This window comes from Diadema antillarum, unplaced genomic scaffold (assembly GCF_040938485.1).
Source record: "Diadema antillarum isolate AM-2024a unplaced genomic scaffold, OU_Dant_1.0 seq00000523_RagTag, whole genome shotgun sequence".
Classification (NCBI taxonomy): Eukaryota; Metazoa; Echinodermata; class Echinoidea; order Diadematoida; family Diadematidae; genus Diadema; species Diadema antillarum.
In genome coordinates, this window is record NW_027271475.1 from 362,302 (window position 1) to 377,950 (window position 15,649).

At 39.8% G+C, this 15,649-nt stretch overlaps 1 protein-coding gene across 1 annotated transcript in view; it reads left to right on the forward strand.

Annotated features, from left to right (window-relative positions):
• Positions 1 to 15,649, forward strand: part of LOC139734351 (midasin-like) — a 132,495-nt gene that overhangs the window by 74,148 nt on the left and 42,698 nt on the right. The window contains exons 40-55 of the mRNA XM_071645142.1: positions 625 to 819; positions 1,268 to 1,372; positions 1,955 to 2,098; positions 2,854 to 2,982; positions 3,617 to 3,776; positions 4,212 to 4,310; positions 5,008 to 5,161; positions 5,551 to 5,667; positions 6,412 to 6,496; positions 7,350 to 7,622; positions 8,158 to 8,390; positions 9,630 to 9,728; positions 11,616 to 11,740; positions 12,483 to 12,613; positions 14,450 to 14,610; positions 15,123 to 15,466. Coding sequence (XP_071501243.1) covers positions 625 to 819; positions 1,268 to 1,372; positions 1,955 to 2,098; positions 2,854 to 2,982; positions 3,617 to 3,776; positions 4,212 to 4,310; positions 5,008 to 5,161; positions 5,551 to 5,667; positions 6,412 to 6,496; positions 7,350 to 7,622; positions 8,158 to 8,390; positions 9,630 to 9,728; positions 11,616 to 11,740; positions 12,483 to 12,613; positions 14,450 to 14,610; positions 15,123 to 15,466 — 2,554 coding nt within the window. The remainder of the gene's footprint in view (positions 1 to 624; positions 820 to 1,267; positions 1,373 to 1,954; positions 2,099 to 2,853; positions 2,983 to 3,616; positions 3,777 to 4,211; positions 4,311 to 5,007; positions 5,162 to 5,550; positions 5,668 to 6,411; positions 6,497 to 7,349; positions 7,623 to 8,157; positions 8,391 to 9,629; positions 9,729 to 11,615; positions 11,741 to 12,482; positions 12,614 to 14,449; positions 14,611 to 15,122; positions 15,467 to 15,649) is intronic.

Below are 15,649 nucleotides of genomic sequence, written 5' to 3' on the forward strand. Positions count from 1 at the left end.
ATCAGTGAAAGTTTGAGGAAAATCGGACAATCGATGCAAAAGTTATGAATTTGTAAAGTTTTGGTGTTGGAACCGCTGGGTGAGGAGACTACTAGGGGATATGACGTATGAGTGGACAACAATACAAAGAAAATATAAAGGAAATTGAACAAAAATTCACTTTTCTAGAATCATGAAAGAGCAATGGACCAACCGCTTTCAGAAAGCAGGGGGAATAATTGCTACCCTTAACATATGTCAATATCAAGTTGATGGAATTTGTAATTTTCATGAAAAATGGATTTTTGCAGAATTTTCTTTATATTTTCTTGGTATTGTTGTCCACTCATACGTCATAACCTCTTGTAGTCTCCTCACCCAGCGGTTCCAACATCAAAACTTTAAAAATTCATAACTTTTGCATCGATTGTCCGATTTTCTTCAAACTTTCACTGATGTTTTCTACTAATGTTGCTGCTTTCACTCAATCCACATTTCTCTTTGGGTTTATCTTCCCTTTAATGGTGATATATTTTGCACAAGAGCATTGGATAGATCACCACTGAACAAGCAGCTTCAGATTGGATGGTGCATAATGCATGTAAACTGACCATAGCTTTTCCTTGTCATGCTATCTAAACCCAGCTGTACCAAGAGACCATGATGGAGGGTCGCTGGGGACAGAGAGGGGGTCCGTGGGAGTTCAACCTGCGCGACCTCTTCCGATGGTGTGACCTGATGGTCCGCGACCTCGGGGCCCGGCCGGACTTATGGGATCCTGGACTGCACGTCGGTCTGGTGTACGGAGATAGAATGAGAACAGCAGAGGACAAAGAAAAAGTTAGGAAGGAGGATTAATAGTCAAGCATCTGATGGATGCTTTAAATTATCAATTCTAGAGGAGTAATTTGTATGCATATCATGTCGTAGCAAAGTGATTGCTAAATACCATTCTGGCACTCGGGGATATTATAGATTCATTTATTTTTAAAAGTAGAAAGTAGATTATTCTAAAGCTTTGAAATTCTGAAACTGGTACTTGTCTATAATCATTTACTCAGAATCGTTTGAAACAAGACAAGCTAAAATATTAAAATTATGTGTCATTATATTTCATGTACGGCTGTATTTGTGTGTGTTTTGAATTGTTTGATGGTTTGTTCTTAGTTGTATGACTTAAACCATTAACTTTCACAGCCTTGGGAGTCCTGTAAAATGTCTATGGGGGCTTGAGAGTCCTGTGGAGAATGGGTTGATATGTAATCATGAATGTCTGATGTTTATACAGGTGTACAGATTGTATGAGAAGGTGCTCGGGAAGAAGTTTGGTGGACAGCAGATGGCGGCGTATCGGAGCTGCAGACGGTTTCTCATCACTCCAGCTTGGCTGCAGGTGAGAGCAGAGTAAAGCGAAGAGCGTGATTAGTCGAAAAAGTTTGAGAATCTCCATTATCTGATTGGCCAGCAGAAATTTGGTAGTCACTGTCACTGACCTCAATATGTCTTGTACATACACACTGTAGTTCTAAAAGGAAATTTTGTTTACTGGTCTTTGCATGAGATTGCAAGGAAAGCAATGACTCAAATTGTTTGAAAAAGTTTGAGAAGCTCTGTTGTCTGATTGGCCATCGGAAAAATTCTGCAGTACATGTAATTGTCACTAATCTGAATAGGACTTGCAGTTCATGATCAGGAAAGAACTTCTACAGAACAGGTCTTTACACAGGAACTCTCTTTACATCATGACTGTAAAATGAACAAGAAATAAGCAGAACTAATAATTCTATAGGTACACCAAGTTTGATGTATATATCGTGATAGTGATGATGCAGGATGTTCGCACAATGCTTGATATTGTTGAGAGTGGATTTGAGATTTTGACTAATATTACAGGATATCTAGGGAAATTATACTGTGTTGATTTACAACTTTGTAAGTGTGGGACTTTCAACACTCTGTGTGCATTGTCCTGTAGGTTGGCGGAGCTTTCTTGCCGCGCCAAAAGTCGTCGGGGGAGACCAGCGCCCTCACACAAGTCCCGCTCCAGCTCCTGCACCACGACCTTGGGGCGATGGAGTCAGTCATGAAATGTGTGGAAATGAACTGGATGACCGTACTGGTGAGTTGTCTGCATCAAAAAAAAGGTGTCTTAGAGTTATCTTTATCACGTCATTTGGCTTCTTCTTTTAGAGTAAAAAGATTGTTACATCTTCTGTGCCTCCTCCACGAAGTGTCGCCGGAGGCGTTATGTATTCAGGTTGTCCTTCTGTCTGTTATCGATATTGTGGACAGCGTATTTTAAGAACCATTTGAGGTATCCAAATGAAACTTGGCATATGAACAATTGCATGTGTGAGTGGACGAAGCTGTGCCTATCAACTTTTTGGTTTACACCCTCAAAATGAAAGGTCAAAGGTCAAGATTGTAGAATTGTACTATTTTCCCTATTGACCGATTCTGTGACGCGCTATGTGTATTTTTAGCATAGGCGCAGCCATAGTGGGTGTATCAGCAGACCCCCCCTCCGCACTCCCCCACCCCTCTCCCTACATTAGCACGCGCGCAGAATGAAAAACTGCTTTAGCCAATGGGCGTCTCGTACTGAGTGCGCGAATGCTTGCTTAGTGCGCGAACCTTTGTTACAAGTGCGTGATAAACATGTTGCCCCGGGGTGGGGGAGAGCAGGGGGGGTCGCTGATACACCCACTATGGCTGCGCCCTGTGCCGTAAAATGTCTGCTGCCCTCAACGAACCCGAATCGGTCGATATCTCTGCAATGCCTTATGGCATTTTGATAAAATTAAGTGTTTGAATGCATTACGAGGTAAAGACTGGGGAAAAAGCATATATATTTTTCTTTTATCCGGCCTCCAGGTTGGTCCCAGTTCCAGTGGAAAGACCTCGTTGGTTCATCTTCTGGCTGCCCTGACTGGTCACAGACTACAGGTCCTGGCCATGAACAGTGCCATGGATACCACAGAGCTACTGGGAGGGTTCGAACAGGTACAGTGCACTTCAGAAACTGTGGGTGCGTTTGAGTGCTCTTAACCAAAGCGTATCGTACTGAACTGTGCCAGATTTGGAGCGTTCGAGCACTCTGTTGAGAAAGCGTACCTCATGAGTTATTTTTAGACGGGGTCACACAATTTTTTAGCAAAAGGGTTATTCACTTTGCATGCTTAAACTACTTACAGATGTCCCGAACAAAGACAATGAACTCTTTGCATTATGGTGTACAAACACGTGCATGTTACGCGCATTCTTCACATGCAAACTTTTAGTACACTTTTGGTACCCTTTGGGGGCACATCGGGAAGTGGTCCACTTTTGGCTCGCTTCAGCTCGAAATGGTACACTTTAGGAGCGTTTGAGTACTCCTCTGGTGGGGTAAGGTACAGTTCAGTTCACTTTTGATAAGAGAGGGCTCGAACACACCCAGTGATGCATATTTTCATGAAGTATTTTGCGATTTGGTTATGTACAATTGTGTAAGTGCACAGACCAAAAGGCATCATTAGAGGTCAAAATACATTTCTTTTGCAGGGACCTTTTTACAAAAGGCTCCATCATCATTGTGATATTCATAAACTTTCTCCTGAAATGCTGGCATCAATGTGTTGGTCATTTCACCCTGCAGGTTGACCTGAATAGACACTGGGAGGCCCTTGTGGCAATGGTGGATGATGTTGCCATGGAAACGGTCAGGAGTCTGCTTGCTGGCCATTCGGGAGAGAAGAGAAAGCAGGTGCAGAGGATCATGGGAATTTTGTCTGCCCTCAGAAATTCAACTACAAATGGTATGAGACAATTAAAGTGAAACTTACATGACAAACATTACACTCTGTTTAAATAAAATTATTTGACTTTTTCTTCAGTATGTTATCCATTGTATATTTTGTATAATTATGAGTATCTTAATTCCTCTGCACGAAATTCTCAACAAATTCATTGAACTTTCAAGATTAAGTGACTCAAGTTGTCGTTGAGATCAATTGCACTACAGTTAATTGCAATTCTTACTGAAGTGTGAGCTGAATTTGCCTGACTATATTCTAGCACTTTATGGATTTTTCCATTTGACTGTAGTGGTGGTGTAGTGGAAAGTTATCAAAAAAAGAAGAAGAAGAAGAAGAAGAAGAAGAAGAAAAAAAGAATATTCAAATAGATGACCATTGTGTGATTTTGTTTTTGGTTATTTTGTGGCTTGTTTTTTTATTTGTTTATTTGTGTAGAGCAACCTGAAAGTGTGCAGCTATCAGAGCAGAACCTCAACATGGTTGACCAACTTCTGTCGATGCTGAATTCAGCCCAAGTCTCCAACTTGTCTAAAGGTGAAGAAGTGATGCTTGCCAAAGCAAAAAACAAAAACCACTCACGTACTTTACATACCCGTGGATTAAAAGAAGTCATTATACAATAGATGAATAACTATTATAGAAAATAGATTCAAAATTATGTCCGACGTTACATTTACCAGAAGAAAACTCTTCATCCTTTTAACACTGATCGTGTGTATTGAGAAGTTTCAATAGAATAAAGATGATAAAAGCTGGTTGAAAATGTGCAAAAGGGCATTGACCTAGTGAGTACAGCTTTGTTAAGGTGTACACATTTTTTTCATGAGATTTAATGAGTGCTTTCAGTCAAGTAAGAGAAATCTATAGTTTCTGTGATAAAGCTTGCTTTGAATACAGTACTGCTGACAGTATGAACTAATGCCAACAAAACATATCTCATCAAATGTTTGCATAGGTCTTTTTTTGTGCTGTACAGACTGTATCACATTGTGTGAAATACTCTCCCCCCCACCCCCCCCCCCCCAAAAAAAAAGAACAATGCTTCAAAGCAAAATATTACAAGTTTGCTGTATTGTATCTTTCTAGGTTAAAGAAAATATGCTCATCCCGTACATATGCATACACAACTGTATGAAGGAGTTTGCCAAACAGCAAATCACTATTCGATGCTGTTGTCCTTCCCTGCTTGAAAAACATAAGCTGAACACTCCTTCATTGTTTTATTCTGAAGTGCTGGAAGCTGCCAGCCTCCTGAAGAAGAAGTATGCCATGGAGGACCACTCCACTCCCGGCGGGGGTGGCAAGTTTGAGTGGGTGGATGGACTGCTTGTGCAAGCCCTCAAACAGGGAGACTGGCTCCTTGTTGATAATGTCAATTTCTGCAGGTAAGTGTACCATGCCATAATAAATAGGATAATTTTCAGACAGCCATTGATGATAATAGACCAGGTATGAGAAGTGCTGTAAATTTCTGGTAAAATAGACAAAAATTATATCTTGGGCGATCAGCCATTAAAGCAGCATAGTATACAAAGGTACATATACTGAAGAATTTTTCGAGCAAGTTTATTTTTTCACTCATCTGGAATTCAATGTGTTAACGACGTAAGGACCTCTGTCCTATAGTAAAAAATCCTGCTGACATTTAATGTGAACAATTTGCAGACGATAGGTAATGAGATTGAGAATGCATGATTTTAAAAAAGAAATTCTTTATCATTATTTTGTAATCATTTTTATTCTAATATTTCATTGCCATTCCTTCTGTTTTCAGCCCATCTGTCCTGGATCGCCTGAATGGTCTGCTAGAACCGGGCGGTGTTTTGACCATCAATGAGCGAGGTGTAATTGACGGAGACATTCCCGCTATCAAGCCTCATCCCGAGTTCAGGTTTGAGAAAAATTCCCAACTCTTCTTGTCAATAGCTTGGGTCTACTAGTTTTGTTAGGTGTTTTCTTTATTTCACTAATTGCATTAGGTAAGTTAAGTTATCTCGAATGGCAAGCTGTGTTTGATTTAGAGCAGTTGTGATGCATCTCCCAATAGAATTGAGTAGATTGTGTTCCACTTTGCACTTTTTTTTTAAGGTCTCAATATTTTTATTTTTGCAAGAATTCTTTGTAGTTCAGTCACCAAGTTAAATACACTGTATAGACTGCTTTGCAAAATTGTCTGTTTATTTGACCAAAATAGCTATTCTTAGGATCCTGTTGGACACCACATAAAATGGCTGATCAATGGCATTCTTCAATATGTCCACAATTTTTGTTTTGTAATGTGTTTGTTTTTGTTTTTGTCATGTGCTCTTTCATTTTGCTAGAAATGTGAAAACATGTTGCATTCTCTTTATATTTCCTTTATGTTGTTGTCTTTGGGCGATTCACAGCCTGTTGTAGTCTTCTCATCCGGCAGCACAATAAGTTAAGAAATTTGTAGAGCTTTAAACAAATTGGCCGATTTTTTTTTTTTCAAAATTCACTGATGAGTTTTTGATAATGCTGTATTCACTCACTCACTGGGTTAACGTTCTCCTTTAAGTATCCAAATGTCTGGACTTCATACAAAGATACCAAGAGGTTACCTTTTTAGAGGTATCATGACATGGTATGCTTGGGTTATATTTTACCACCACAGGCTCTTTTTGGCCATGGATCCGAGACATGGGGAGATCTCGAGGGCGATGAGGAATCGAGGAGTAGAGATTTACCTTCTTGGAGAGGTAATTACTAGTCTATCACAGGCATATGTACCTTAACCGCACCCCCCTCCCCATCAGAGTTTTGACCAGTTTACTGAAGTAGGAAAGAAATACAACAACAACAACAACACAACACCTGCAAAGATGTATGCTAGTACATGCACTCATGATGCCAATGTCTTGCTTTTTTTTGATAGTCAGAGTTGGTTCAGTGTGTGGCAGAGTGTTCATTATTACAACCGGGAACGAATGTACCAATCACTGCCCTGGAACTCAGCAGGAACTTTAAAGTGACTTTCCATTCTAACGGTGTAAGATATGAAGATATCACCCTATACCCTCCAGAATGCTACCTTTTGCACTGTGCTACCAAAATGTGCTACATACATGTACTCAAATGATAATGTACTGTTGACATGGACTGTTTGTGACCAGTCCAGAAAGTATCCTTTATGAAATTGTTGCCATATCGAGATTTCAAAAACTTAAAGAAATGAGATATAAAGAACCAAAAATAAGATTTAGATGCCAGTGATATCACAGAATGTTTCCAGAGAAATTTATAAATGAAATTTACAAATTAAGTTGCCTTGAATAAAGGAAATGATGCTTAGGTTGTAAACTGGTGAATATTTCATAAAAATTTACATAAACTGACATTCCTTGAATCATTGATGTCTCATTCAGAATTGAACTTGCTCGAAATTTTGTAGTATTTATTAATGTGATGAGATTTCACTGTTCAGTTGCTTCTGCAATTTTTGTTCAAGGGAGCATCCTCTTTTGAGTAAAATCTCCTTCGCTTTCATGTGGTATTTTAGTGTTGTTGATGTAACATAACTTCCTGATCACAAAACATTTTTTTTTCTCCCAGACGGAAGGAGGAGAATACAGCGACCAGGATGTCCACACTCTTCTTCGTGCCATCGGGCTGAAGTCTGACGAGACGTGCTCCACGCTGATGGCCCTCCATGCAGAGATGCGCTCCTGTCTCCATAGCAACGACTCCGCCCGACTGCCAAGCCTGCTCCTGGCAGCATCCAAGACCAGCAGGCTGGTCCTGAACGGGCTGCCGACCAGCAGGGCACTGAGGGAGGCGTGCTCTGAAGTCTATGTTAGCAGTCAGCTTCTTCTTGCCAACAAACAGGTCTGTATTATAACCAATTTCAAAAGCCTCAAAATCCATGATTTTTGAACGGTTGTCCAATATATTTCAAACTTTCAAGTATTTCAGGGACATGTATATTTGACAGCCATTACAACAAACTTGTATTTTGATAAGATTAACTGTTTCCAAAATTAAATGCCTTGATTCACTCTGAGGCCTACTTGAATTATGAGGCCCCTGTGTCAACCAGGCTGCAGAACAAGTATGGTTGAAATATACATATGATTCTAGGACAATGTCTGCTCAGAATTATTGCAGATATTTTTGCAGCTTGCTAGCTGTTTATTTCTTTGAAACCCAAAGGGTGATTGTATAGAATTTGAAGATAGTGGTACAGTGTATGGCGGATAAATATGAAATATGATGTTACATGAAATGACAGAGCAAATATACACAAAAGACGGTACACTTTGTGAAATAACATTATACTCTGTTCGATGTGTTGCCTTTTTTTAAGAACAGAAGTTCTGAAATTGAAAATCCTGATTTACCCCAACCTCTCTTGACTTTAAAGAGAGCTAAGGAGACACTGGAAAGGTGCCTATCTGGTGAATCGGATGGGATCGTCTCCATGGAAACAGAGGATTCTGTGATGTCGGTCTCTGCCCAGCGGGATGCTCCAGTCGACCTCTACCCACTGACGGATGCAAGGTGCATCACCACCAACCCCTCCCTGGTGGTGGTGCAGCACCAGGGGGCATTGCTTGTGCACCTCTTGGAGCAGGGCACCCATGAGGTCTCCACCAGGTACCCACGTTTCTCCTAGACATTTACTTGAATTTCATCCATGGATTATGCAAATTTTGACTGCAGAATTGACCTTTGATATATGTGACCGTGCATCACAAAACGAACAAAAAGTTGCACACAGTGATTTTGTGTGAGGACTGAAAATAGGTGAAATGGGTCAACCTTTAAAGAACCAATCTTGAGTTTTTCATATTTTCTGGAAGAGCAAGTCTTTTTTCTATATTATATTAAAGTTTGGGATCATAAAACAAACAGGAACTTGTGTTTTGAGCAGTTTTTCTCGAACACTTTTTGATGGAATAGTGTGATAAGTTGTTTCTCATAGAACCCTCTTCCCATTTCACAAAAACCCTGTCCATGCACTTAACTTTCAACTCCAATAACTTTGGAAAGAATAATGCTACTGCATTGAAAGTTGGCATTAAACATGTACAGAATGTGCTAATGAAGCATGCTCAATTTTAGCTTAATCTGATTATCCCTTCATTGTTGTTGCTCCAGTGGTCAACATCCTGTTTTTTGTTCCACTCATCCCACAGCTAGCATGGCTTGGTAAAGATTAAGCGCTTGAATACACCCTGTACTTCAGAGCCTGTTTTCTCAGTTCACACTTTCCAGAGTGTGTCATTTCTTCCAATATTTAGATAGGTTAGGAGAGTCCATTTGAATTGAGTTATACATCATTTTAAAGCTTAGAGTCTGCTCTTTCAGAATCTGCTCTGAACTAAAAATCCATGTCTGGCGACTTTTTGTTTGTTTTGTGATGCAGGGTCACATATTTTGTCAGCCAATGGATATCCAATGATGAACATGGGCTGATAAGCATGCTGAAAGTTACACCTGTTTTGTGTTTGTTTTAGTCCATAGACTTTTTTTTAAAACTGGGGATGTGATTTAAACTACCTTTATGAGTTTGCACCAAAGTATCTTGCATTTGGACATGCAACTTGTAAGTGCTCTAGTGGAACTTTGAACCCCATAGCTTTAAACGTTAAGTGACAGAGGGCAGTATTCAGGGCTGCACACTAACCCATCTTTTCTACTAGTCCGACCTGTCTGTTGGACCAGTAGGTACCCAGTTTTTCCATTTTTTGCTGGTCCATTTCTGAAAAAGTTACTGGTCCGACAGTGATTTTTACTGGTCCTGGACCATCTGACCAGACCAGTGTCATTGTGCAGCATTGCAGTAATCCACTTGATCCTGTCACCCTTGTGTGCAACTCTAACCCCCCACAGATCAGCACCGGCACAGAACCTGATAAATGCTGCCCTCCTCCTCTTCTTGGAGGCGTCCAGCCAGGGGGACTGGAAGCTGCGCTGTGATTGGCTGAAGGCGTGCGGATCATGTACCGAGGGCATGCACCATTTGTCTTCCAGGGTTCTACAGAGTATGTTCAGCCATCCACTGGTGGACAAGATGAGACAGGAAATCAGCTTAGAGCAAAGTATGTTGGGGAGTTTTCTATGATCATATCTTTGTTTAGATTAACCCGTTGAGGACGGTTTGATTTTACTACAACATGCATTTCCCATAGACATCTGCCCGAGTATACTCGAGACTCGTCCTCAACAGGTTAAGGAAACAGTGATGGGAAGAGAACCAGTTGAAAATTACAGAAACGCATGTGTTACTGAAAAACAAGTAATCATTCTTCTCCCAATGTTTTTTATACAGGTGATATGAAATATGAAATAAATCAGTCATTTATTGAAAATTTTAGTCCAGTTTCCCTCACAGACTCTACACCTATACCTAAGATTATGAAAGGAGCATATGACTTGATGGGTTTAGGTCATGGTTTGAAAGTTAACTGTTGAAATTACAGCCAAGCATAACCCAGAAAATCATCATTTTCACGTTTTCCTATGCCATCCCACCTTTGACAGAGAAGCTTAGTCTGGTAACATATCAGTAGCTCCAGCTATGTATGATATAAACATTTGCCCTGGTTTTTTTTTTTTTTGTGTGTGTGTGTGATCAACCACAAAACGTGTTGCAATAGTGCTGGAATCTCTACCTCGCTGCAATTAATTCGTGTTTAGGGATTTCAGTTGCTTACACATGTATGTCAATTCATCATCAGTTGTTGTTTTGTTAAATCAATTTCAGCAATCATCACATAAAAAGGTTAAAAATAATGATTGAGATGCTTTCATGATACAGTAAAATTCTTTCTTATACTTCTCATCCTCTATTACCTGTGTGTTCTGAATATTTGCACTTTAGTTCAGAGCTTCATATCATCTCCCACTGACGTGCACTGGAACCAGCAGCTGCTCAAATCACTCAAAGTCCACCTAGAGAGGGCGCTGCAGGGTCAAGATGAAAGCATGGAGGAAGCAGGGGACATCGAAGGGAGAGTGAGCCAAATTGCACAGCTTTCCACAAGGTACTGTGTCAATATAATGATTTGTTCCTGATATGATTCGGCACACTGTAACTAAAAATATCATCATAATCTTGGTTACGGCATTTCATACCGTGTGGTACGGTAATGTACAGTAATCACAGAGAGAGAAAAAAATGATTGAATTATGGGATTTATTTGGTCTATAAATATTCATTTATTGTTGATGAAGATCACTTACCTAAAAAAATCTTGTTACAGTGAGAACCAAAAATTACTTTCATCAGTCTTTTTGTCACCCAGGGTATTGTCAGCAATATGGCAGATTTTATTTGGTACCCCAGGGTACCAAATACTGCATCATATGATACTAAGTCAGCAAAGTTCATTAGGAAAGATAAGACGTATGGAGCCATTTTGAAATGAACATTTCTTTAGAAACAAAATTTAGAGTAAACATAAGTGATGTACAGTGTAGTTCCTGTTTGTATTTACTACTTTAAAGTCAATCAAGTTTGATTAAAACATTTACACAATGTTATATCAGATTGTTTATTAAGCACAATGATGAATATTGGTGAAGTGACATATGTGGACTTTTTATGAACACATGAATATCAAAACATGTGCAGACGTTTCATTGTCAAAACAAACATTACAATCATAAAGTTGAAGCAGAAAAAGGTTGGTAGAAGCCTTAATCTCCAATTGCAATCATAAAGTTATTTGCTATTCAAAGACTTGTATTGTTTTGCATTTCAGTTAAAACAAAATCTGTACATACCATTGAACCCAATGCATTTGATACCTTCTCTTAAATGTATTTGTGGGAATATGAGGAATAAAATATTGATGCAATATGATGCATTTACAGATTGTTTCTTGTGATGAGGAGAGAGTTAGCTGAGGCTCTGATTGCCATCAAAGCACAGCCTGGATCAAAGACTAAGAGGAAGAAGCCAACCTCAGTACTTGATTGGTCAAATGCCCTCCAGAAAGGTAGGGATGTATAATCTTGTATCAGCAGCCTTGCTGCCCATGTCAGCATGTGCTAGCATAACCACTACTTTGTAATTGAGCGTGGATGCTCTGTGCAATATATCTAACAGGAAATACTCTTTTCTGTATCCATTCTACTACATTATGTTTGTCCGTCTGTGTATATGTATTGACCTTTTTGTTAACCTGTCTTTCTTGAATCCATCTATCTGTCTATCTAAGTATCTGTCTGTTTGTCTCTTGTACTATCTGTCTGTCTATCAACTTTTCTGTCTTTTTATTTAATAGCTTATCTGTGTAGCTATCAATCAATATGTGTGTTTTTATGTAATTGTGTGTATTTTCGGTGGGGGTGGGGGGGGGGGGGGAGTGGTTTAGTGGCTGCTTACAACTTGGTGTATTTCTCATTGATGAGAAGAGATGATGGCTGTACAGTGTACAGTCCGGCTGTCTTTCCACAGACCTAGGTTTTTTTTTTTTGTCATTGACTTTAGGCATAAGATAACTTTCAGGTACTTGAAAACAAAAACTTCAAAAAAAACACGTTAAGACTTTACACAACAGGCCATACACTACTCGATTTCATGAAAGGAGAATGACGGCTTTGCTTTTAAGGTTCAGAAGACAACAATTTGTGTCAGTGTATTGTTTGTCATGTTACCTACTTGTAAACCTGGTATTAGTGTATTGTCTTTTTTCCTTTGTTGTTGTAGTTTCAGCCTTTATTTTCTTTATACCACAGGTTGGCTGAGTGTCGAGTCACTGCCCCACCCCGTGGTCAGTCATGTCGGTCCATTTCTCCAGGCCTGGGACCAGTTTGTGTCACAGGGTCTGGCTGCTGATGAACCACTGACCGAAGACCAGGCCTTCCAGGTACAAGTCCCACTCAATCACTGAGCCCAATTCTCATAGAATGTACTGTACAAAGAGAGAACATGGCCTTGCAAAGTACGCAGTGTTGGACATATATTTAGCATCTTAAAGTACATGACATTGTCTAGTAATTTAGTTAATGAATGTCCAATATGTTCACAAGAGTAATGATTTTGTTGTGTTCATATTATCAAGGTTTAACTGACTATGATGATGGTTGTCATATAAGTTTAAGAATAGAACCAAACATTGAAGAAGTAGGTTCAAGAAGGACCAAAGCTCAACTTATCACAGCAAAGCCTCTCACTATGGAAATTGTCAAAAGAAAATGGGCACTGGTACTGAAGGAATTGGACAAGTATTACCTTGGAGTAGACAACTAAAGGGAATTCATTATTGTCAGAATTTCAGTGCCATAGTCTTGGTCATTTTGTTGAGGGTGAGTTTGTGATGCATTCAATCTTTAAGTTTGGTGGAGGGCAGGGGATTTGGCTCTGTGGTATTTTGAAGCATTGTGTGACAGAAAGGAAATTTTCTTTGTGTCAGAACTGGACCAACCCAGACACTGTAATGTACATTTTAAGACCGGTATGAAATGATGCTGTAAATCCTTTTCTTAGCTTCATGATTTCTGATCAGGTTTTTGGATTGAACTATCATATTTGTCCTTATTGCTCAATAAGTTATGGTCAGGGAAAATGTCTAATTTGTAGTGTGTTTGTTATACCCCCGCCAAACGAAGTTTGAAGGGGGTATATAGGAATCAGCGGACGGTCGGGCGGTCGGTCCGTTGCAAATCTTGCGTTGCGAACTACTTCCTCAGTTTTCAACCGATTCCCATAAAACTTGGCACAGATGTGTGCCTTGGGTTGTAGATGTGCAAGACGTATTTTTTGACAGTACCCAAAAGTACGTTGCCATGGTAACGGCATATTATGGGCAAAAATGGGTACAAATCTTGCGTCGCGAACTCCTCCCACAGTTTTTGATCAATTTTTATGAAATTAGGTACAGATGTTCATCTGAATATGTTAATGTGCAAGACACATATTTCCGCAGTGGCAAAAAGTGCGTTGCCATGGTAACGGCATGTTATTGGTAAAATATAGGGCAAAATGCTTCATGGCAAAACTGCTTCATCAGTGTTCTTCCAATTCTCATGGAATTCATATTGAATGTTTGTCTTAGGATATAGGTCAGCATGACACATTTCTTGACAGTGACAAAAAGTATGTTGCCATGGTAACAGCTCACATATTATGAGCCAAAATGATGGAAAATTTTGTGTTGCAAACTACTTCCTCAGTTTTTGCCCAATGTCCATGAAACTTGGTACAGATGTGTGCCTTTGGTTGTAGATGTGCAAGACGCATTTTTCGACAGTACCCGAAAGTACGTTGCCATGGTAACGGCATATTAATGGCAGAAGATCAAGGAAAGATCTTGCGGATTTAACTACTTCCTCAGTTTTTTGACCAAAGCTTATGAAATGTTGTTTTGACCAAAGCTTATGAAATGTTGTTTGGCGGGAGTATAACCAGTCGCTGTAGCGACATTTTTTTTAATCTGTTATTTTTTAGAATATTTTTTCCTCATAATAGTAAGAAAGTAATTACTATGCTTTTGTATGATTTTTTCTAATGAAACTTCATGCTGCATGTGTTAGCAGTTCCAATATTTCCATTTTTTAACTAAAAATGTTTTTTGTGTTAGTATGTTTAAAAATGTTGTTGCTTTGCATCAGTGTGTTTTTTAGTCTGCAAAGTGGCAGCCCTATCGTTTCCTGGCCTCCTAATTCATGTATGTCAATGTGTGTTTGTGTCCTTGTTATTTCAGATTCTGGTGGCCCTTCACTGGAGGGATCGCCTGGTGCGGCTCTGCATGCAGCCAATCAGAGAGAGCGATAGATTCTCCTTTGGGCAGCTGGCTCTCCACTGGGATTGGTTCCTGAAGCAAACTGTGCGATCCGTCGTCTCTGTGCTGCACAAGGCCGAGAGGTACGAGTGTCAAAAGACTGGATGGGCACTTGCTATGCTGTATTTTGATTAGCATCAGGCTTCTGAGAAGAAGATACCCAGTTAAAGTCCTTTCGTGTTGTGGTACTTGATTCTGAAATTTCCAGATTGTATTTGCCACATGACATTCCAGGTTTGATTGATGGTTCCAAAAATAAATGCCAAAATGAAATGGTTTTCAGAAGTACTTTTATGTGCTTAGTCTGAGAAATTTAATTATTTTTATGGTGTTTACTTATAAAACTCTCAAAAGTGGAGTTAGAGGAAACTTTAAGATTCCATTAAGTTAAAATCCTTGAAAGACTTGCTTCATTGACTTCTTGAAACTTAATGTGCAACATATGATGATGAAAAAACATTTACAAAATTTTAAAGGCTTACCAAAATAATGCATAGTATAGTGGAATCACATGTTCGCAATATACACACTTGCAGACAAAGCTCTCAAACTCTGTAATATTCATAATTTTGTTGAATCATATTCTTTATGCCAGTTTGCCAGTGGATCTTGAAACCATCATGAAGCGGCTGCACGCTTCGCTGGACGAGGGCAGGGCTTCCACGGGGACCTTTGACCTCCAGCTGTGGGAGCGCTTGACGGACAGCCAGGGAAGGCCACTCCCATTTCAGACAGCCGAGCAGGCACAGGCGAGCCAGCAAGTCGGCACACTGTGTCGGGCAATGGACGTCGTCGCTCAGGCTGGTGGCGATACGTTCCGCAGGCGAGATGTCGCCAACCGCTGCGTGAGGTGGTCTGCCTGCCGGGGTGGGGCCCTCATGAGGAAGAAGCTGCTGCAAGTTCTGGCACATAGTGCTGTCTTCCCAGATGACATGGAAGGTAGTGAATTCCTTTCATATACATTTGAATATTTTAGACAGCTGAGGATAGACTAGAGATTTCATACAGTATTTCCTGTTTCCTAGGTCTCTTTGGTACAAACTGTGTGTTTTTCTACTGGTGTATTAATTTTGATAAGTTTTTTATTGGTTTTGGATTTGAAATTGTTTTGGGTATTTATAA